This window comes from Pituophis catenifer, unplaced genomic scaffold, assembly GCF_029215685.1.
Source record: "Pituophis catenifer annectens isolate HBS135680 unplaced genomic scaffold, rPitCat1.0.hap2 SCAF_10, whole genome shotgun sequence".
NCBI classification, from domain to species: Eukaryota; Metazoa; Chordata; class Lepidosauria; order Squamata; family Colubridae; genus Pituophis; species Pituophis catenifer.
In genome coordinates, this window is record NW_027256890.1 from 25,741,929 (window position 1) to 25,764,723 (window position 22,795).

Here is a 22,795-nt window from a genome sequence, read left to right on the forward strand (position 1 = left end):
ATAGACAGATAGCTAGACAGACAAATAGATGAGAAGGATAGTGAAGATAGGAGAGAAAGATGATAGAGATGGTAGACAGAGAGATAGATGAAAATGATAGAGAAGATAGATATAGCTAGACAGACAGCTAGACAGACAGATAGCTAGATAGACAGATAGCTAGACAGAGATAGATGAGAAGGATAGAGAAGATAGATAGATAGATAGATAGATCATTATCTATCATTCTCATCTATATGATAGATATAGATGAGAATGATAGAGAAGATAGACAGATAGCTTGACAGACAGAGAGATAGATGAAAAGGATAGAGAAGATAGATATAGCTAGACAGAGATAGATGAGAAGGATAGAGAAGATAGATAGATAGATAGATAGATAGATAGATAGATAGATAGATAGATAGATAGATAGATTCAGCTAAATCAGTGTGGAAAATTAAATTTGCTTAACAACCAATTGTGGGGATTCCCGTAAGAACTATAACAGTTGTAAAATTGGGCGAAATTCAGTGAATAACTGACTCGCTTAGCAACTCAACTGTGGTCATAACTCAAGGACTGCCTGTATGGATCTCCTGTAAGACACCCGTCTTGTTAGCGAGATGGGCGGCATATCGTTTGAAGAAATACAAATACTGATACGACTATAAAAAAAGAAGACCAATGATTCGTTTTCAGAGCAGTTACAGGGTTGGTCTCTCCTGCCTGATCACCACGGACCTCGTCGAAGAGGCGAAGGCTGTAAGTGTTGTCGTCATCCGCAAAATACACCACGCCCGCGTCAGGGAGCTGGCGGTGCTCGCGCAACCACTGCAGAGCTAGATTCCGCTGCTCCACCCCGCGCGGCTTCAGCCAGTTGGGATCCGTCTCCTTCCGTTTGTGCTCCTTGGGGGTCTCGGTGTGGAGGTGGGTAAAAGGCAGTTTGCTCTGGACCAGCAGGTCGGACACCAGCTGGGTCTTGCTCGGCGAGTCCTCGACCACGATCCAGTGCAGGTTTCTGACGTGCATCAGCGTCTGGGAGAGACGGACCAGCTCTGCTTTCTGAACCAGCCTGCCAAATTGGGAAGGAAGAAGGATCGAGCGGTTGTGTTGAGAGATGGTTGCGTCAAAGAACAGAGACTGGTTTTTTTTCTTTTTTCTTTTTCTTTCTCTCCGTTTCTCTCCTCCCTCAATCCCTCCTTCTTTCCTTCCTCCCTCCCTCCAGTACTTATTTTATTTATTTATTTATTATATTTCTATACCGCCTTTCTCCCGTAGGACTCAAGGCGGTGTACAGTCAAGAAAAAATATAGACACACAAACATCATAAAATTGCTAATTAAAATTATTACTTAGTTTGGTCCATTAAATAAAACCCAGAATTAGATAACATTTAAAAAAATCATTCACATGTTCGTATGTTTAGCCCCGCCTGTTGGAACATCAGGGTCTTGAGGGCACGGCGGAAAGTGCGGAGATCAGGGATATTCCGTATCTCCGGGGGCAGTTCATTCCAAAGGGTTGGAGCCCCCACAGAGAAGGCCCTCCCCCTGGGAGTCGCCAGTCGACATAATTTGACTGACGGTACCCTGAGTAGTCCCTCCCTGTGAGAACGAACTGGTCGGTGGGAGGCTATTGGTGGCAAAAGACGGTCTCGTAGGTACCCAGGTCCTATGCCATGGAGCGCTTTAAAGGTGATAACTAACACCTTGAATCGCACCCGGAAGACCACCGGGAGCCAGTGCAGCTCGTGTAGGAGAGGTGTTACATGGGCGTAACGAGCTGTGCCCATAATCACCCGTGCGGCTACATTCTGGACCAGTTGGAGCCTCTGGGTGCTTTTCAAGGGGAGCCCCATGTAGAGAGCATTACAGTAGTCTTTTACAGTACTGGTCTTTTGCTTAGAATGAGGCCAGGTTATCTTCGAGACCGCCTTCTGCTGCATAGCTCCCAGCGACCGGTAAGATCCCACAGAGTTGGTCTCCTCCGGGTCCCGTCAGCTAAACAATGCCGGCTGGCGGGCCCGCCGGGGAGGGCCTTCTCTGTGGCTGCCCCAGCTCTCTGGAACCAGTTACCTCCTGAGGTCTGGACCATCCCCACCCTATTGGCCTTCCGAAAAGTGGTGAAGACCTGGCTTTTCCGGCAGGCCTGGGGCCGTTGATCTCGCTCTTGTGATCTGGCGAGATCCGGCCATGAATGGCGTGAATGAGTTTTTAATGTTTTTAATTTTTAAACATTTTTTATAATTATTTTTTTAAAATGTATTGTGAGCCGCCCTGAGTCTTCGGAGAGGGGCGGCATATAAATTGAATTAATTAAAATTAAATTAATTAAATTAGAAACCTTTTTTCCTTCCTCCTTCCCGTTTTTCTTCCTTGCTTCCCTCTCTGTCTTCCTTCCTTCCTCTGTCTGTCTGTCTATCATCTATCTATCAATCAACTATCATCTATCATCTATCTACCCACCTATCTATCAACCTACCTACCAGTCTATCATTTATCTCTGTCCGTCATCTATCATCTGTCTATCTATCTATCTATCTATCTATCTATCTACCTATCTATCTACCTATCATCTATCCCTATCTCCCTTTCTATCATTTATCTGTCCATCATCTATCTGTCCATCATCTATCCGCCTATCATGTCTGTCTATCTATCAATCATCTATCAATCATCTATCTATCTATCATCTATATCTATCTTTCTTTCTTTCTTTCTTTCTTTCTTTCTTTCTTTCTTTCTTTCTTTCTTTCTTTCTTTCTTTCTTTCTTTCTTTCTTTCTAGGTCCCATTAAAACAGTAAATGAATAAGACAATCCTCACTTAAAGCCATTACATAATAATTATTTAAAAAGACTTAAAAGAGAAGCCAAGCCAGGAAAAGAGAATAAGAGATGGAGGGACGTTGATAGTAAGGCAGCCATCCCATGAGCTCACCCGTCCCCTGGAGCCCCCTGGCTGGTCGGCTGGCATAACCAAGGCCTGAGGGAGCTTCGGAAGCTCAGGAGGAACGAGGCCAACCTTACCTCTGGAGGGAGAAGATTCCACAATACGGGCAGAAATAATATCCCTTGAGACCAGAAAAAGGAGACAGAGGGGACTGATTCCTCAAATAAGGTTCAGCATCATCCTCTCGGATTTTCGGTCACCTACCTGGCATAGGTGGGCGTGACCACATAGATGACCGGTGTTTCTTCTGCCGGCTCCGGCACTTTTTCCAGACCCTGCAGCCGCTTCACTTCTCTTTGCAACTGAGACAGTCGCTTCTCCTTGGCATGGACGAGGTCACTAGCGGCCTTCAGGTGTTGGCTGCAATCACAGGGCTGCCCTGCAGACGGACAAAGGAATCCTGTGCTGTGAAAGCTGTTCCTTCATCTTAGATGAAAGTGCATTTTCCAAGCCTACACGGGTAATCCTTTCTTTTATTCTTTATTATAGCAACTGAAGCTAAACTAAGCTTTATGATAGCAATTAAGTTGATTAAGGGCGTGGAGACAAAATATAGGAAGAACCGGTTGCAGGAATTGGGTATTGGCCGGTCTGGAGAAAAGAAGAATTAAGGGTGACAGGATAGCAGTCTTCCAGTATTTGAGGGGCTGCCATAAAGAGGAGGGGGGGGGGGAGGTCAAGTTATTTTCCAAACCAACAAATGGCAAGTTAAGAAACAATGGATGGAAACTAATCAAGGAGAGAAGCAACCTGGAATTAAGGAGAAACTTCCTAACAGTGAGGACAATTAACCAGTGGAACGATTTGCTTTCAGAAATTGTGGGTGCTTTATAACCGGGGGGGGCTTTTAAGAAATGACTGGACAGCACCTATCTGAAATGGTATAGGGCAGTGATGGCTTTTTGCAACCGTGTGCCAAAAGCGGGGAGGTTGTGCGCCCATGTGCCCACCATCATAATTCTATGCGCCCCGCTTCCCCGTGCATGCGTGTGCGACCTCCACGCTCTCCCCAATTTTGGCACACGGTGGGCCTGGTAGGCCCGTTTTTCTCTCTCCCCAGGCTCCAGAGCCTTTCTAGGAGCCTGGGGAGGGCAAAAACAGCCTTCCCTACCCCCCCCTCCCCTGGTTCCACTGGAAGTCGGCAAACAGGCCATTTCTGGCCTCCGGAGGGCCTCCAGGGGGGTGGGGAAGGCCGTTTTCGCCCTCCCCAGGCTCCTAGAAAGGCTCTGGAGCCTGGGGAGCGAGAAAAACAGGCCTTCCCCACCGCCCCAGAGGCCATTAAGAGGCCAGAAACAACCTTATGAGAGTTGCAGCCTTCTAGGGTTATCTGATCATTATTTGCGTACTTCCCACCCAGCTTCCGACAAAGTCAAAGCCCGATTCACTTAACAACTGTGTTACTAATGAAGGGAAACAATAATAAGGATATAATAAATAATGCTAGGATATGATATACTGGTATACTAGATTCTGTAACCATTAGGTTCTTGTAATACACATATGCCTTTGTATTTGTATCACATATATTATGCCTTTATATTTGTATCTCCTGTAACAAACATATTCTGTTATTAGGCCTGTAATGTATCTGGTATTTGTCAGACATATGTCCCTGCCATTTGACCTGAACCCATATTAATCTTCTCCCTGTTTCTTTCTTGTGCCATCTAAGAGCATGGTACTATCTCAGTCTTAATTTATGTTGATCTGGATAGACTCCTACTTTCCAGGGCCAGGGGGCCTAAGTGGCCAATTGAGTAAACAAAGAAACGCTCAAGATGACTAATTGGGAAGTTTCTATTCCCCCTTGCAGGGCAACAAGGAATGCATGGGCCTGGATTGGGAGGCCAGAGTTGGGTACTAAGCTGACGTCTCTGAGGGTATAAAAGGACGCCATACCTTCCCCAAGGTGTGGCTATCTCCTCGCATGCATTGTATCTGTATGTTCTGGATATAGTTCCACCCAGTATTTTGTTTTTGGCCATAAATAAAATCTGTTTTTTTGCAAGCCTCGTCTTGAGTCTCTCTCTTTGGCATTCTGGTGACTCAAGTGTATTTTGGGACCTTACACTAACTTGTGGTCGTAAGTCAAGGACTACCTGTGCAAACCCAGACTTTTTTCTATTCTCTTGGCAAGGAAAGACACAATCTTGACACCAATTGTGATACTCACCCAATTGCATCAATGCATACATAAGGCCAATCACGGACACGAGGAAGTAGATAACAAAAACATTTTTGAGTTTCACCTTCATGGCACAACCTAAGGAGAGAAAGAGAGGCAAAATGTTAAAACCAGGTCTGGACACAGACAAGAAGGATGGTGCATTTCAAATAAATGTGCTTTTGTGTCAACAACAACGCGAGGAGGATTTAACGCCGTATCTTTGTCGCACCAGCCTCCAAATCCTAAACCCAAAAGCAGATTTTTTTTTTTTGACTTCTCCAGAAACGAATTAAGAGAAGAAAAGTCAAGAGACGAAGGGGTCCAGAAACCGAATGGATTGTAATGTTGAGAAATATTAATAAACAGGATGATTTCTGGAGCAGTAAGAAGCGACTCAAGGCGGCTTACAGAATATAAAAACCACATTTAAAACCAGTAAAAACTAATAAAAAATCAAATAATGTAATAAAATCACCCCCCACTCCAGCGACAGAAGTTGGCAGTTATTAGGTCTCCTAGGATGGTTTCCTATAATACCGATTTTTTTTTAGCCATTTAAAATGGCCAAAAAAAAAAAAAAAAAAAAGTTAAATGGCCATAAAAAATTTTTTCCTCTCCCTTTGGATGTTTATTTATTTTTATTTTTCATTTATTCAATTTATTGGCCTCCCATTTTAACCACAGGGTAACTCTGGGCGGCTTACAATATTAAAATTGTAATTACTGACAATTTTCATTACTGAAAATTTTAATCCCCCCAATTTAATTTTTAATTTTAAGGTTAATTTTATACATTTTTTAAAAATTTCTCAGTTATGTTTATTGCACATCATCCCATGGTTAAGAAATATGAAATATAAATAAAAATAAAATTTCCAGCTAAGAAAGCACTCTACCGCACCCTTCCGCTTCCTTCTAAGAAATTAAGAACTCAATTTTCCATTTTTTTCTCCGCTTTATACTCTCCCATCTAACCTGCCACAGGGGGTTCCACTAAGGCCAGCTGTGGTACTATAACTCCCATCATCCCCAGCCCCACCTCCCATCACTCCCAACCATCTCCTCCTACTGTACACTTTGATGTAGCTCCTGCACTTTCTAGGGACTACAACGCCCATCATCCCCCACACCCATCTCTTGCTTTCAAGGGTCAGGTGTGCTGTACCACAGCACCCATCATCCACTCTTCAGCCTCCTAGAGAGGTGCAAAGGTTGGCTTGTTCCCCAACCTGTCCACCTCTCAATGCACTGGCATAGAACCCATCATCCTCTACCGCCTGATTGAGAAGGAGGTGGGGGGGGGAATGATAGGTCAGATTCAGAATATCAAGGAGGGCGACAGGTTGGGGAAGGCAGCCCGGTTGGCCTTCCTCCATCTGCGCAGGCGCAGTTGCTTCGCAGCCACCCCGAGGTTCCACAGTCCGACAGCGGCCGCGGGGAAAGACGGCGGGGAGACGGTGTAACACCGTTACCATGGCAATGGAGCCAAGGCCTAAGCTCACCGGTTGCCTTCGCCGCCGACAAGGGCGAAGGAAGGAGTACCGGGCTTCCTCCTCCGCTCGTCAAAACCCTTCCATCTTATCTGGGGTCCGCGCTTTCTTTTCCCCCTCCTGCTCGCCCAGGAAACCACTTCCGGTCCGTCTGTTTCCCTACTCCTCCGGCGTCCGTTGCCATCCAGGGTCCCCCGAGCAACAACCTCCTGCCTCCTCGGGTTCCACCCTGAACACGCCGCCACCATTAAAAAAAGCAAACCTATCTCATTATAATACCCGTCCATATATTTTCCAATTTTATATAAAGATCCCGAAGCAGATTTTGCGATTGCGGCTTACACAGCGGCCCAATTAGGCTCTGCTTAAAGTGTATTAAAAGAGAGGGACTCCTTGCGGTACCCTGAACTCATTAAAACGGAAGCCATATAGTAGCAGGTGTCTTCAACATTGGCAACTTGGCTTGTGGACTTCAACTCCCAGAATTCCTCAGCCAGCCATGCCGGCTGAAGAATTCTGGGAGTTGAAGTCCACAAGTTGTCAACGTTGAAACCCCCTTGTCATAACAGCTGCCCACAACTCAATGTACTTGTCATCTCTAGATGTTGGGATGGAGACAGCTGTAGATGTTGATGCAGGCACTGCCATCCTGGAGACACGAGTGTCTCAAGGTGGTAGGAATAAGAGTGTTGGAAAGGGACCTTGGAGGTCATCTAGTCCAACCCCTCGTCCAAGCAGGAAACCCTATACCAAATCTGACAGATGCCAGTCCAGTCTCTTCTTGAAAGCTTCCAGGGATGAAGCTCCCACCACTTCTGAAGGCAACTTCTCTTCCATTGATTGTTCTCACTGCCAGAAAATTCCTTATTTCTAGGTTGAATCTCTCCTTGATCAGTTTCCATCCATTATTCCTTGTCTGGCCTTCAGGTGCTTTGGAGAATAGCTTGCCCCACTCCTCTCTGTAGCAGCCCCTCAAATATTGGAAGACTGCTATCACGTCTCCCCTGGTCCTTCTCTTCACTAGACTAGCCGTGCCCAGTTCCTGCAACCATTCATCATGTTTTAGCCTCCAGTTCCCTAATCCTCCTGGTTGCTCTCCTCTGCACTTTCTAGTCAAAGGATCACATTGCTGATAGCAAACGGTGTCCTACCCTCAGTAGGAAGTGTGATAAGGTCATTTACTCCTCCTGCAGAAAAAGTTATGGAGACTGGTGGTGATTTATTATAATTGTGGAGGTGAGAGTCACTACTGACTTAATTGTATGGCACCATCCAGGTCAAGAAGTCGAAAACAAGCAGGAAACTTCAGAGGGCCCCAGTGAATGCGTCAACTGGATGCCCAACCACGCCAGCCAACTCCAACTTTAAAAACGGCAGATGAGGGAGGCAGACAAGTTTTACTCAAGCCTTCCTTGACCAAAGAATCATGGGAAATTCTTCTGTGTCAGGTCCCTGAACACAAGAGGCTTGAGTATGTCAAAACATCAAGACATCGTACTGGGTGCCAGTGAAATAAGAGCTTTCAAGTACGGACTGCTAGACCAGGTGCGCCAACTTCTACTGACAAAACCTCCTAACAAGCTAGAAGGTCCTTGTCCCAATGCAAGTAGAAGGTGTTTACACAAGGGCCTCCTTGATTTAAGTGCGTGGAGTTTCTTTCCCAAGACTTTTATGATTGGAAACAAAAGCTAGACAATCTGGAGATTTGAGGCATTTGAACATAAAGTTCTCCTACAAAACTTTTCCTACAAATTCAAGCTAATGGTTGGCACTCAGTCCAAACTGGACTGAGAGAGAGAGAGCTACTACTACTTGGAGAGGAGAAGAGAAAGATGCTAGTGTTGGCCCTTTTGGGAGAAGGGCTACAAAAGGAATGAAAATGATAAAAAAAAAGAAAGTTTAGGAAGAGATTGTTCACTCTTGATTTCATGGGAAAGTAACCTCACATACCTTAACGGAATAGCCATAGGAATATTCATTCTCAAGGAAACCATTGCAAAGTTTTTTTTAAAGGAAAAAAAAGTTAAAACTTTAAACGGTGCCTCAAGCTTCCTTGAAATCACTTTCTCTTAAAGAAGGAATGAAAATAATTTAAAAAAAAAAAATCTTTAAAAAGGATTGCTCGCTTATTATGGTTTCCTAGGAAAGTAAAAGGGACCCGGTGGCTCAGTGGCTAAGACGCTGAGCTTGCTGATCGCAAGGTTGGCAGTTCGACGGTTCGAATACCTAGTGCCGCGTTAACGGGGTGAGCTCCCGTGACTTGTCCCAGCTTCTGCCAACCTAGCAGTTCGAAAGCACGTAAAAAAAAAAAAAATGCAAGTAGAAAAAATAGGGACCACCTTTGGTGGGAAGGGAAGTGTTCCGTGTGCCTTTGGTGTTGAGTCCTGCTGGCCACATGACCACGGAGACGTCTTCAGACAGCGCTGGCTCTTCGGCTTTGAAACAGCCGAAGAGCACTGCCCCCTAGAGTCGGGAACAACTGGCACGTATGTGCGAGGGGAACCTTTAACTTTACCTTTAGGTAAAGGTTAGGTAAACCTTAACATACAATAGTAATAGCAATACATTCTCAAAAGAAGACCACTGTAAAGGTTGTTGAACATAGGGTACAGATCTGTAGTCTGTAATCTCTAGTCTGTAGAGATTCTCAGTCATCCAGGTCATGGTGTCCCAAAGGTTCTTTTTCAGGAGGCAACTGGAATTTCTTGCTTTTTTCGTTTTGTTTTTTGAAGACGTTTCGCTTCTCATCCAAGAAGCTTCTTCAGCTCTGACGCGGCGGGCTTGTGGATGGTTAGATGGTTTCACCGCTTTGTGGGTGAAATCCAGGCGCATCTCGCCTTCTTTTTCCTTCTCTTCTTCCCTCCCTATCTCTCCACTCCTCCCATTTTTCCTTCCCTCGTCCTCTCCTCTTTTCTTTGTTCGTCTCTTCCACCCTCTTTTCTTTTTTCCTTCTCTTCTTCCCTTCCTTCCTTTCCCATCTCTCCCCTCCGATCTTTTTCCTTCCTCCATTTCCCTTCTTTCTATGTTCCTTCTTTCCTCCCTCTTTCCTTCCTATTTCTTCTCCTTCACTTCTTCCCTGCCTTCCTTGTCACCCTCCCGTCTCCCTCCTTCCTTCCTCTCTCTCCCCTTCCTCCCTCTCCTCTTTCTCTCCTCCCTCTCTTGGTGTATTCCTTCCCTCCTTCCTTTCTTCCCTTCTCACTTTTCATCCAAGAAGCTTCTTCAGCTCTGACAGGATAGTGGGGAATGGAAGGCTCTGCAAGGAATATCAATCCTTCCATTGCCCGCTGCTGAAGCTTCTCGAATGAGAAGCAAAACGTCTTCAAAAGAAAAAAAAACAGAAACAAAACAGTCCAGTTACCTCCTGAAAAAAGCAACTTTGGGGCACCGACTTAGTTACTTCCTTTCCGAACGAAATCCGGTTTTTCTGACCAAGAGCCTTGAAACAGGCGCTCTGGCAGAAAAAAAAAGGAAGCATTTGATCCATTATTTTCCTTTAGTATTAAAGCTCAAGGTGAGTTCAAACCACAACAGGTGAGATTTTACGGCATTTTTATTTTTGAATTCTCCATCTTTTTATCAAAACACTCGAGTCAGTAAAAGCTTTTACCTGCGGATGTCATGGCAATCAAGGAAGGGATAGAAAAGATTTTGGTGCGCGTGTGTTTGGGTGTGTGTATGTGTTAAGGAGTTTTCTTTTTGTTTTTTTTTAACTAAAAGCTCCGTTCTGTGCCTTTTTTCTTTTTTTCGCTTGGCAAACACGTATTAAGGGAGAAACCAGCCAGAATCAGGAATGTTAATCCATAGACACCAACGGATAATCATTAAAAAAAACAAAAACAAATCACATAACGAAAGCTGCTGGCTTGTAGGCAAGAGAGAAACCCGAAGGCAGGGAAGGGAGGGAAGGAGGCAGAGCAGCTAAAAACGAATTTTTTTAAAAAAAAATTTCCAGCCCTTCCAGCACATGGCTTCTCCCTTTCCTGCAAGGAAGGGGGGTCCTTCTCTAGCAGCTCATGCCCCCTCCCATGTGATTCCCTCCACCCCATTTTTCCTTGGTCCCCGTGAAGGACAGCCATTTCTCACTTCCACACAAGCTTAAATCTGGTAACTAAACAACAACACAACATCTCTCTTTTTTTATCATCACATGATCTGTCTGGTCTGCCTTCCCCGCCCAAAATTTTTAAAAAAATCGCCATAAATAGAAGTGATAGTGATTCACTGGCACCTAAGTCACTTCCCTCCCTTGGAAAACAGAAAATTCCCTCCCCAACCCACCAGTCTGGGGAAAAAAAACCCGAAAAAAACAACCCTCAAGGATTTAGCAGGAAGATCCTCCTGGGAGGGAGGGGCAGGGATTATCGAGTGAGGTTTTTGTGGTCTGGCTACACACACAACAAGTTCTTGAAAACTGCAAAAGGGTTGGCATATGGGATTGTGGAGGAAATTGTAGCACATTCACTGGCCGGCGAGGAAAGGGGTTGAAAAGGCAGTCCTCGCCAACTGTCAATTAAATTTCTGTTTTGAGTTCTCCCCCCACCCCCACCCCCAAATTGGTCCAGAAACCGATTTAAAACTTCAGCCAGAACATGCGGGGCAGAGATAAAGGGGGTGCAGGGAACGAGAGCTAGGCCCACCAATTTTGGAAAAAAGGCAATCTGGGTTTGCATTTTCCAGAAAAATAATTGGAAGGGGAGAGAGAGAGAGGGTGGGTGAATGCCTTGGCCTCCGGTCCCCTAAGGGAAAACCGGGTTGCCATCCAGCGTCGCCAGGAAAGTCCTCATTTTACAGCCAATATTGCTAAAAGTTGGGAGGGAGGGAAGAAAGGAAGGTGGGAGGGAAGAGAGGGAGGAGGAGAGAAAGAGGAGAGGGAGGAAGGGGAGAGAGAGGAAGGAAGGAGGAAGGAGGGAGACGGGAGGGTGGAGGGGAAGGCAGGGAAGAAGTGAAGGAGAAGAAATAGGAAGGAAAGAGGGAGGAAAGAAGGAACATAGAAAGGAGAAAAGGAGGGAAATGAAGGAAGGAAAAAGATTGGAGGGGAGAGATGGGAAAGGAAGGAAGGGAAGAAGAGAAGGAAAAAAGAAAAGAGGGTGGAAGAGACGAACAAAGAAAGAGGAGAGGACGAGGGAAGGAAAAATGGGAGGAATGGAGAGATAGGGAGGGACGAAAAGAAGGAAAAAAAGGAATGAAGAAAGGAAGGGGAGAGAGGAAGAAAGTAGGAAGGAGAAAGACAGACAGGGGAGGGACTGAAGGGAAGGAAAGGGGGAGGAAGAGAAGGATAAAAAGGCCAGAGGGAGGAAGGGAAGGGAAGGGAAGGGAAGGGAAGGGAAGGGAAGGGAAAGGAAAGGAAAGGAAAGGAAAGGAAAGGAAAGGAAAGGAAAGGAAAGGAAAGGAAAGGAAAGGAAAGGAAAGGAAAGGAAAGGAAAGGAAAGAGGGAGGAAGAAAAGGATAAAAAGGCCAGAGGGAGGAAGGGAAGGGAAGGGAAGGGAAGGGAAGGGAAGGGAAGGGAAGGGAAGGGAAGGGAAGGGAAGGGAAAGATATCCCTCTTCCATTTCATGCCTTCTGAACTGGGACACTGGACCTGAGATACAGTTGGCAGCGGGGAGCTTCCAGATCTATCTACCCAAAGGATTGGAGGGGGGGGGGAGATAGGATCCTGACCTAGAGCTCCTCAACCCCGCACCCCCAACATCTCCCTGCCCCTCTGCCCAGATAATTCTTGTCTCCCCCGCCCCCCTCCCGCCTCGTGCCATTATCGTAGCGAGATGCTCCAGTCTTCTCCGACATTCACGGCGGGCTTCCGGATGGTTAGAACGGAGGTCTCGGCTTCGTGGGTGAAATCCAGGCGCGTCTCGCCTGCTCCTGGACAGTTGGAAGTGGGAAGGGGCGGAGGGGGGGGAGAAGAGAAGAGAGAGAGAGAGAGAGAGAGAGAGAGAGAGAGAGAGAGAGAGAGAGAGAGAGAGAGAGAGAGAGAGAGAGAGAGAGAGAGAGAGACAGTAAGTCTGAGTAAGAGTTGGAAGGGACCTTGGGGGTCCCAGAGACTCTATACCAGTGGTGGCTAACCTTTTTGTCATCGCGTGGCAAAAGTGAGGGAGCGTGGGAGGGGGGGGGTGTCACGCATGCGCCGAGACTCATAATTCTATGCGCCCTGCCCCCCTACGCATGTGTGCACGATTCCCTCGCACCCCTCCCGCTTTTGCCACACGATGGCACGGTGGGCCACAGTAGGCCCATTTTTCGCTTTCCCCAGCCTCCAGAACTTTTTTTTTTTTTTTTTTTAAATTTGATTTATATGCCGCCCTTCTCCGGAGACTCAGGGTGGCTTACAATGTGCTAAGCAATAGCCTTCATCCTTTTGTATATTTATACAAAGTCAGCTTATTGCCCCCACAAACTGGGTCCTCATTTCACCTACCTTAGAAAGGATGGAAGGCTGAGTCAACCTTGAGCCTTGGCGAGATTCGAACCCTGCAGTAATTGCAGGCAGCTGGTCTTAATAAGCTTAATAACAGGGTGCCTTAAACCCCTGTACTACCAAGGCTCTTTTCTAGGAGTTTGGGGAGGGCAAAAACGGCCTTCCCCACAGGCCCATTTGCAGACTTCCGATGGGACCGTTTCCGGCCTCCGGGGAGTGGGTGGGCGGGTAAGGCCGTTTTTGCCCTCCCCAGGCTTCTAGAAAGGCTCTCGAGCCTGGGGAGGGCGAAAAAACAGGCCTTCCAGTCCCACCGGAAGCCGGCAAACAGGTCGTTTCCGGCCTCTTGAGGGTCTCCGGTGGGGGGGAGGCTGTTTTTGCCCTCCCCAGGTTCCTAGAAAGTCTCTGGAGCCTGGGAAGAGCGAAAAACAAGCCTCCGTCCCCCGGAGGCCAGAAACAGCCTGTTTCCTAACTTCCAGTGGCCCTAGAAGGCCCGAAAATCAGCTGGCTGGCACCAGAGTTGAGCTCGCGTGCCCACAGGTTCGCCATCACAGCTCTATACCATGCCATACAAATAGTTGTCCAATCTCTTCCTGAAAACCTTCAGTGTTGGACATTCACAACTTCTGGTGGCAAACTGTTCCACTGATTAATCGTTCTGTTAGGAACGTTCTCCTTAATCTCAGATTGCTTCTCTCCCTGATAAATTTCCGTCCATTGCTTCTTGTCCTGCCTTCTGGTGCTTTGGAGAACAGGTTGACCCCCTCTTCTTTGTGAAATATTGGAAGGCTGCTATCATGTCACCCCTAGGCGTTCTCTTCGTTAGACTAGTTCCCACAGTCTCCAGGATATCACAGAATGGTTCACCCAACTGGCTAAACCTGGTTCCTGATTTCTAGGGTCACAAAACACCATGTACAACCCCGCCCCCCCCCCCCAATCAAACAGGGTTTGCCCATACAAAACTGCCAAAAAGCCAACTGTCTTCCAAGCTCATTGTCCGATCTCTTCTTGAAAACCTCCAGTGTTGGGAGCACCCACGACTTCTAGTGGCAAGCTGTTCCACTGGTTAATTGTCCTCACTGTCAGGAAATTCCTCTTTAGTTCTAGGTTGCTTCTCTACCTTGATTAGCTTCTATCCGGGGAAGGAAATCATTTGCCATTTCCATCCAAAAGGAAATAGGAAAACATGGTGTAACTTTGGGCCCTCCCACCACCAACTTACCGTGTTGTTTGAGGAAGACGGCGCCTGGTTTTCCCGCTCCGAGGATCACCACCCGTTCGATCCAGGCTGGGGTTTCAAACCTGCCTTTTGGGTCTGCCGAGCTGAAATGAAATTGGGGAAATCAGCCGGAAGAAAAGGGGGTGCTAGGTGATGAAGGGGGGGAGGGAGAAGAGGGGAGAGAGAGAGAGAGAGAGAGAGAGAGAGAGAGAGGAGCTCCTAGACTGGGTACCTGGCCGTCAGCACGTTGCCAGAGAAACGGAAGAGGCGGTGCAGGTATTCTCCTTTCGTCTCGAAATTATACGTGTGTCCGTCGTCAATGAAAAGTTCCCCTTGGGCGGTTCCCTGGAGTGATTGAGAAAAGCAGAAAGTCAAATGATTGGACTCGGGACAGGCTAGTGACAATAAAGTTATTCTATTTTATTCTATATTCTATTCTCTATATTCTCTTCTAATTCTCTTCTATATTCTATTTTTCACTTTCCACTTTCTATTCTGTTCTGTTCTATATTCTACATTCTATCCTAACTATATTCCATTTTCCATTCTATCCTATCCTATCCTATCCTATCCTATCCTATCCTATCCTATCCTATCCTATCCTATCCTATCCTATCCTAACTATATTCCATTTTCCATCCTATCCTATCCTATCCTATCCTATCCTATCCTATCCTATCCTATCCTATCCTATCCTATCCTATCCTATTCTATCCTAACTATATTCCATTTTCCATCCTATCCTATCCTATCCTATCCTATCCTATCCTATCCTATCCTATCCTATCCTATCCTATCCTATCCCTTCCTATCCTATCCTATCCTATCCTATCCTATCCTATCCTAACTATATTCTATTTTCCATTTTCCATTCTATCCTATCCTATCCTATATTGTATTATTTTCCACATTCCACTTTCCACTTTCTATTCCAAATTCCAAATTCCAAATTCCAAATTCCAGATTCCAGATTCCAGATTCCAGATTCCAAATCTATTCTATTCTATTCTATTCTATTCTATTCTATTCTATTCTATTCTATTCTATTCTATTCTATTCTATTCTATTCTATTCCTTTCCTATTCCTATTCCTATTCTTCCTATTCCTATTCCATTCCTTGGCTTGTCACCGTTCTTTTAGTGACCATTTAAAAGTTCCAACAGCACGGAAAAAGTAGCTTATAACCGGTTCTCATATTTATGACCGTCCGTCACAACCTCTCCATGGCAACGTGATCAAAATCTGTGCCCTGGGCAGCTAGGCATGAGTTGCGTTTATCTTTGGGACCCTTTTGGTCACTATTGCGAAGCAAACCCCTGCGGTCGTTCATCAGAGCACGAGGTCGTTAAGCGAATCCGGCTTCCTCCATCGACTTTTGCGGGTTGGAAGCCGGCTGGGAAGATCGTTGCCAACGGCAACGACGTCACCTACGTCCTTCTACGACCGTCATAAACGTAAGGCCCGGTGGCCAACACACCCGAACTTCTGATTCCTGCGATCGTGGAGATACCGTGATGGTTGTAAGTCTGAGGACTGGTTGTAGATGACTTTTTCAGGGCCTCTGAACGGTGGCTTAACACCTGTTCGTAAGTAGAGGACTAACCTGCGTGCATCTCCAGTGGACCGGATCAAATCCCTTGCTAGAGGGCCTGGCAAGGATAATAACATCCTTGATGGTGTTATATCCCAACTGATGCAGCCCCTTTAAACCTCTCCATCCCCCTCTCCACATCTCACCTGAGGCCCCAAAGCCACGTAGAGCGTGTATGGGTCGTTCTGCATGCAGTCCGAAGAACGGCGGACACGCTCCTTGCGAGCCACGATGCTGCCCCCACGCTGGTAAACGGGAATCTTTGGGAACGGATAAACGGGTTAGAGTCGAGGATTACCTGTATTGATCCGAACTGCTTTGGTTCCCGATTTCCCATTTGTGACAGGTTGGCTGAGTATATTTTGGAGGTCTGCATTCTTTCTTTCTTTCTTTCTTTCTTTCTTTCTTTCTTTCTTTCTTTCTTTCTTTCTTTCTTTCTTTCTTTCTTTTCTTTCTTTCTTTCTTATTTATTTATTAAATTTATATACCACCCTTCTCCCGAAGGACTCAGGGCGGTAAACAGCCAAAGACAAAAACCCAAAATACAAAATTTAAAAGCAACTTAAAATAAATTAAATAGTTTGGCCCAACCGTTTAAATACCCCATTAAAATTCAGATTAAAATTAAACAATTTAAAAAATTTAAAAATTAGGCCAGCCCGGCTTGGTGAAATAAGAAAGTCTTGAGGGCCCAGCGAAAAGTTCGTAGGGTCCGGGATCGTCCGTATCTCCGGGGGGGGGGGGGAAAGGGGGGGAAGCTCGTTCCAGAGGGCAGGTGCTCCCACAGAGAAAGTTCTCCCCCTGGGGGCAGCCAGTCGACATTGTTTGACCGACGGCACCCCGAGGAGCCCCTCTCTGTGGGCGCGTACTGGCCGGTGGGAGGCTCTCGGCGGCAGAAGGCGGTCTCGTAGATATCCAGGTCCTAAGCCATGGAGCGCTCTAAAGGTGGTAACCAACACCTTGAATCGCACCTGAAAGACCACCGGAAGACAGTGCAGCTCGCGCAGGAGAGGTGTTACATGGGAGCGCCATGACGCATTGGGGGTTGGGTGGGTGGGTGGGATGGTTGGCTTTAAGAAAAATCACACCCACCCACCGCCTCGGCTGTTTGCGAGGGGGCTGTGCCTTAATCTGACCTCCCAAATCTCGGACTTACGCTGCTCATGGTGACCGTCAAATAAAACGTCTGTGGGGCGTGGAGTTTCTGGTGGGTGTGGACGTCGTACCAAACCTGCCAAGAAAAAAATTGTTTATGTTAGCGAAATCCTACAACTTTCTATTAGGTGAAGACAGGGCAGAAGGAATAGCCAGAAATCAATTAAATATTTGGGAAAAAAACATTGGTTATAGATTAAATTTCAATGACTGGGAGGAGGCCTGGAACAGAAACTACAATCTGACTAAATCAGCAACCTACAGGGAGAACCATTATAAAATTTTCCGTAGATGGTATCTAGCGCCAGCTAGACTAGCAAAAATATTTCCCAGCGCTTCGGCAACATGTTGGAAGTGTGGAAAGGAGGTTGGCACCTTCTATCATATGTGGTGGTCCTGTCCCGAGACAAAAAAAGTTTTGGATAAAAATACGAAACTGGTTACGAGAAATAGTGGAAGAAGAAATAGAATTATCCCCTGAAATCTTTTTACTAGGAATGATCGGAGATGGATTTTCTAAAGATAAGATACATTTTATAATACATGTCATAACAGCAGCCAGGTTAATTTTTGCAAAATACTGGAAGGACAAACAAACCCCTCCAGAGGTAATAATAATAAACAAAATCTTAGAATGCGCAGAAATGGCAAAATTAACAAGTGTTCTTAACAATGATGAGAACTCAAAATTCAGTGCAGTATGGGAAAGGTGGTACAAATGGTGGAATAATAGAACGAGATTGTAAGGTTATGTCTATTTTCAATAATGGTAGATTCGAATGTATTCGATATGTATATAATGTACATAACGTAAATATGTAATTACACGACACCTCAGATGTTAACAGAGATTTGATGTTTTTTAAAATTTTAAAACCAATAAAGTATATATTTTTTTTAAAAAAAAATTGTTTATAGAGGATTTGGATGAGCCGGATCGACGGGGTGGGGTGGGGGTGGGGACACCCAACTTGGCAGGATGTCTGTTTGAAACTGGGCCAAGCCGCCGTTGTGAAGCTGTGCTTCCCTTTAAAGAGGCCAAAAAAAAAAACCACAATAATTTTTGGGAGGGATGACAAACTTCTCTTTCCGACAGCTTGTTTTTAGAAGATAAACTTGCGGTTTGTAACCGTTGTGCTTAAAGCGCACCCGGGGGCTAAAAAAAATACAACAAAACGGTTTATTCCAAGATTATGCAATTGCTCTAAAAACTTCGGTGAGGGAGAAAGTTTTTCTCGATAGGGATATGCCTATAATACTCTTCTTTTCAAGGGAATTTTTTCCCCCCTCAGCCAATTGTAACATTGAGAGCGAGCGCCATTCCGGTGTAGAGGTTAAAGTGCTGGCCTACGAACTAGGAGATTGTGAGTTCTAGTCCTGCCTCAGGTATGAAAACGGCTGGGTGACTTTGGGCCAATCACCAGGAGACGGTGAGTTCTAGTCCCGTTTTAGGTATGAAAATGGCTCGGTGACTTTGAGACAATCACCAGGAGATGGTGAGTTCTAGTCCAGTTTTAGGCAAGAAAACGGATGGGTGACCTTGAGCCAATCACCAGGAGACGGTGAATTATAGTCCCGTCTTAGGTATGAAAACAGCTGGGTGACTTTGGGCCAATCACCAGGAGATGGTGAATTATAGTCCCGTCTTAGGTATGAAAAAAGCTGGGTGACTTTGAGCCAATCACCAGGAGACGGTGAGTTCTAGTCCCGTCTTAGGTATGAAAACAGCTGGGTGACTTTGGGCCAATCACCAGGAGATGGTGAATTATAGTCCCGTCTTAGGTATGAAAAAAGCTGGGTGACTTTGGGCCAATCACCAGGAGATGGTGAGTTCTAGTCCAGTTTTAGGCAAGAAAACGGATGGGTGACCTTGAGCCAATCACCAGGAGACGGTGAATTATAGTCCCGTCTTAGGTATGAAAACAGCTGGGTGACTTTGGGCCAATCACCAGGAGATGGTGAATTATAGTCCCGTCTTAGGTATGAAAACGGCTGGGTGACCTTGAGCCAATCACCAGGAGACGGTGAATTATAGTCCCGTCTTAGGCATGAAAACAGCTGGGTGACTTTGAGACAATCACCAGGAGACAGTGAGTTCTAGTCCAGTTTTAGGCACGACAACGGATGGGTGACTTTGGGCCAATCACCAGGAGATGGTGAATTATAGTCCCGTCTTAGGTATGAAAACAGCAGGGTGACCTTGAGCCAATCACCAGGAGAAGGTGAGTTCTAGTCCCATCTTAGGCATGAAAACAGCTGGGTGACTTTTGTCAATTCTCTTAGGCCAGCCCACCTCACACGGTTGTTGTTGTGTCATACTTACTTCTCCTTTACCAGGTAAGTAGATCTGTACACCCCGCGCTCCTTGAGCAGTTACCGGATGAACCAACAATGCATCGCCTGTAAAGGAGACGATCAATGAGATCTAGAAACTTGAACGAGCTGCTTTTCGCATTTCAAAAACTGGTCAAATTCTAGCATCATCATCATCACCCCAAATTACTGCCTGTCATTATTTCCAGCCATACAATTGCAGAGTCCTTGACTTATGACTGTAATTGAGCCCAGAATTAAGGTTCTTAAGTTGTAGCAGTCATTAAGCAGGTCAGCAAAGGGCCATGCTCGATTTTACAAACTTTGTTTTTGTTTAAACAAATATCGTACTTGTTATAAATAAATCCGTTATAGCCAATAAGGGGTGCTGGCAGTTTTTTTTTTGCTGGAAACCGTAAATGCTAATTTCCGGTTTAAAACAACGAAAATTGTGGTTATGTGACTGTGGGAAGCTCTGAATGGGATCAGGAAGTAGGATTTCATCTTTGTCCTTCCTGGTTTTTTCTTTCTTTCTTCTTTCTTTCTTTCTTTCTTTCTTTCTTTCTTTCTTTCTTTCTTTCTTTCTTTCTTTCTTTCTTTCTTTCTTTCTTTCTTTCTTTCTTTCTTCCTTCCTTCCTTCCTTCCTTCCTTCCTTTCTCTTCCTTCCTTTCTTTCTTTCTCTTCCTTCCTTTCTTCCCTTCCTTCCTTCCTCTCTCTCTCTCTCTCTCTCTCTCTCTCTCTCTCTCTCTCTCTCCCCCCCCCCTCCTCTCCCTCTCTCTCACATACACGAAAAACTCACCAAGCAGATATTCATCATCAATGGGGTACAAGGTAGGATCTTGGGGATATTCGACCCAGAGCGGTCTGTCAGAGAGCAAAAAGCAAGAATTAACATGGTCGAAATAAGAAAATATCGCACAACACCATGGCTAGACTGAGAAATGATGCCAAACTAGGATTAGAACTTCAATTCCCAGAAACCCCCAGCCTGCATACTTTAAAGATGGGTAGACTTTAATTCCCACAATTCCACAGTCTGCATGATTTAAGATGGATGGACTTCCACTCCCAGAATTCCCTTCTACGCGCTTTAAGACTGGCAAGTCTTTTAAAATTTAAGGCTTTAATTCCCTGAATCCCTCAGTGTGCCTGCTTTAAAATGGGTGGACTTCAACTCTCAGAATCCCCCAACCAACATGCTTTAAGATGGGTGGAATTCAACTCCCAGAATCCCCCAGCCTGCATGCTTTAAAATGGGTGGACTTCAACTCCCAGAATCCCCCAGCCTGCATGCTTTAAAATGGGTGGACTTCAACTCCCAGAATCCCCCAACCAACATGCTTTAAGATGGGTGGACTTCAACTCCCAGAATTCCCCAGTGTGCATGCTTTAAGATGACTGGACTTCAACTCCCAGAATCCCCCAGCCTGCATGCTTTAAGATGGGTGGAATTCCACTCCCAGAATCCCCCAACCAACATGCTTTAAGAGGAGTGGACTTCAACTCCCAGAATTCCCCAGCCAGCCTGCTTTAAGATGGGAGGACTTCAATTCCCAGAATTCCCTAGCCAAAACGGCTCAATGCAAAATACGGAACCGAATCAGGGTCCCTCCATCCCTTCCTCTTCCCGGCCCTTCCAACTCACCTCATAACCGGCTTGCCGGTCCGGTAAGACTGATAGAAGAGGGTATACCAGAAGGGAAGCAGAGCGTAACGCTCGCGGATCGCCTCCCGGATGAGAGCTTTGTTCTCGTCGCCGAAAAGCCAGGGTTCCCGGTGGATGGTGTCCACGTGCGCGTGGGCCCGGAAGAAGGGCTGATAGGCTCCGGCTTGGTACCAACGCACCAGCAACTCCGGCTCCGGGTTTTTAAAGAAGCCACCCACGTCAGCTAAAAGCAGCAGGAAGAAGAAATGGTTTAATAGGGAGAAAATTAGACATTTAAATGGTCTGGGATGGTCCGGGTAATCCTCGACTTACAACAGCTCGTTTAGTGACCGTTCGAAGTTACGACGGCCCTGGAAAAAAAAAAAGGAACGTAGGGCCGTTTTATCACCCTTATGACCGTTGCAGCCTTCCCCGTGGTCACACGTGATCCGAATTCAGACTCTTGGCAACGGACTCGTTTTTATGACGGTCGCAGTGTCCCCAGAGTCATGCCATCTCCTTTTGCGACCAATAGGCAGCAAAATGCATGCTTGCTGTCTGAAGAAGCCTAGGATAGTGGATGTGATTTCACTGAGCTATGGCTGCAATTTGAGAAACTTGGTTGAAAAGTTTTAAAAAGTTTTACAAACATTTCCCCTTCCCCCTCCCTCCTCCCCTTCCAGCCCTCCCCTTCCCCCCCCCCCCACTTCCCAGAGCAAAATACAGGGTATAACATTTGACAATCATAAGCTAACATAAGCTAATTATCTATAGCCTCCTATCCCGCTCTTGAACTTTTAACTCCCCTTTTACTAAACTAAATTTAAGTATTTTATAAAATCTGTCTAATCATTCATAAGCTATTTGAAATTTTTTAGTCCGATATTTGCCTTGAATATAATCAATCCATCTTTTCCATTCTAACATATATTTCTCATTTGAGTGGTCCTTTAGATATTAATATTAATAATAATAATAATAATAATAATAAATTATTATTATTATTATTATTATTATTATTATTATTATTATTATTATTATTATTATTATTATTATTATTATTATTTTATTTCTATACTGCCCTTCTCCCGAAGGACTCAGGGCAGTGTACCGCCTATTTAAAAACACAGACAAAACAACAATGTAAAATTTAAAATAATTAAATAAATTGGCTCAAATTTAAAACCCCAAAAAATTTAAATACCCCAATTTAAAACTATTGTGTTGATAGTCCGGCCTGGCGGAACAACAGGGTCTTCAGTGCGCAGCGAAACACCCGGAGGTCGGAGATCTTACGAATTTCCGGGGGCAGTTCGTTCCACAGGGCTGGGGCTCCCACAGAGAAGGCCCTCCCCCTGGGTGTCGCCAGCCGACATAACTTGGCCGATGGCACCCTGAGGAGACCCTCTCTGTGGGAGCGGACTGGTCGGTGGGAGGCTATTGGTGGCAGGAGACGGTCTCGGAGGTACCCGGGTCCTATGCCATGGAGCACTTTAAAGGTGGTAACCAACACCTTGAATCGCACCCGGAAGACCACTGGGAGCCAGTGCAGCTCGCGCAGGAGGGGTGTCACATGGGCACAACGGGTTGCGCCCATAACCACCCGCGCGGCCACATTCTGGACCAGTTGGAGCCTCCGAGTGCTGTTCAAGGGGAGCCCCATGTAGAGAGCATTACAATAGTCCAGCCGGGAAGTAACAAGGGCATGAGTGACCGTGCGCAGGGCGTCCCGGTCCAGAAAGGACTGCAACTGCAAATGCCGAAATTTTCGCCATTTCTGCTAAATTTACTACTTTTAATGCCCATTCTTGAATAGTAGGTAAATCTTCCTTCTTCCAGTACTGCGCCACCAAAAGTCTTGCTGCAGTTA

At 45.8% G+C, this 22,795-nt stretch overlaps 2 protein-coding genes across 4 annotated transcripts in view; both read right to left on the bottom strand.

Moving 5' to 3' along the window:
- The window catches only part of B3GAT3 (beta-1,3-glucuronyltransferase 3), a 33,881-nt gene extending 27,183 nt beyond the window's left edge, over positions 1-6,698 (bottom strand). For 2 of the 3 annotated variants that reach the window (XM_070950978.1, XM_070950976.1), the window contains exons 1-4: positions 6,572-6,698; positions 5,106-5,195; positions 3,137-3,311; positions 724-1,054 (exon numbers count right to left, since the gene is read on the bottom strand). In XM_070950978.1, coding sequence (XP_070807079.1) covers positions 724-1,054; positions 3,137-3,311; positions 5,106-5,187 — 588 coding nt within the window. In that variant the 5' untranslated portion in view covers positions 5,188-5,195; positions 6,572-6,698. The remainder of the gene's footprint in view (positions 1-723; positions 1,055-3,136; positions 3,312-5,105; positions 5,196-6,571) is intronic. The other variant, XM_070950977.1, reaches the window with a different exon arrangement.
- Positions 6,699-12,317: 5,619 nt separating this feature from the next.
- LOC139322402 (neutral alpha-glucosidase AB-like) overlaps positions 12,318-22,795 on the bottom strand; it is an 11,837-nt gene continuing 1,359 nt past the window's right edge. Inside the window, exons 2-9 of the mRNA XM_070951501.1 lie at positions 20,926-21,248; positions 20,080-20,144; positions 19,291-19,367; positions 16,969-17,043; positions 15,959-16,072; positions 14,453-14,565; positions 14,224-14,324; positions 12,318-12,448 (exon numbers count right to left, since the gene is read on the bottom strand). Coding sequence (XP_070807602.1) covers positions 12,339-12,448; positions 14,224-14,324; positions 14,453-14,565; positions 15,959-16,072; positions 16,969-17,043; positions 19,291-19,367; positions 20,080-20,144; positions 20,926-21,248 — 978 coding nt within the window. The 3' untranslated portion in view covers positions 12,318-12,338. The remainder of the gene's footprint in view (positions 12,449-14,223; positions 14,325-14,452; positions 14,566-15,958; positions 16,073-16,968; positions 17,044-19,290; positions 19,368-20,079; positions 20,145-20,925; positions 21,249-22,795) is intronic.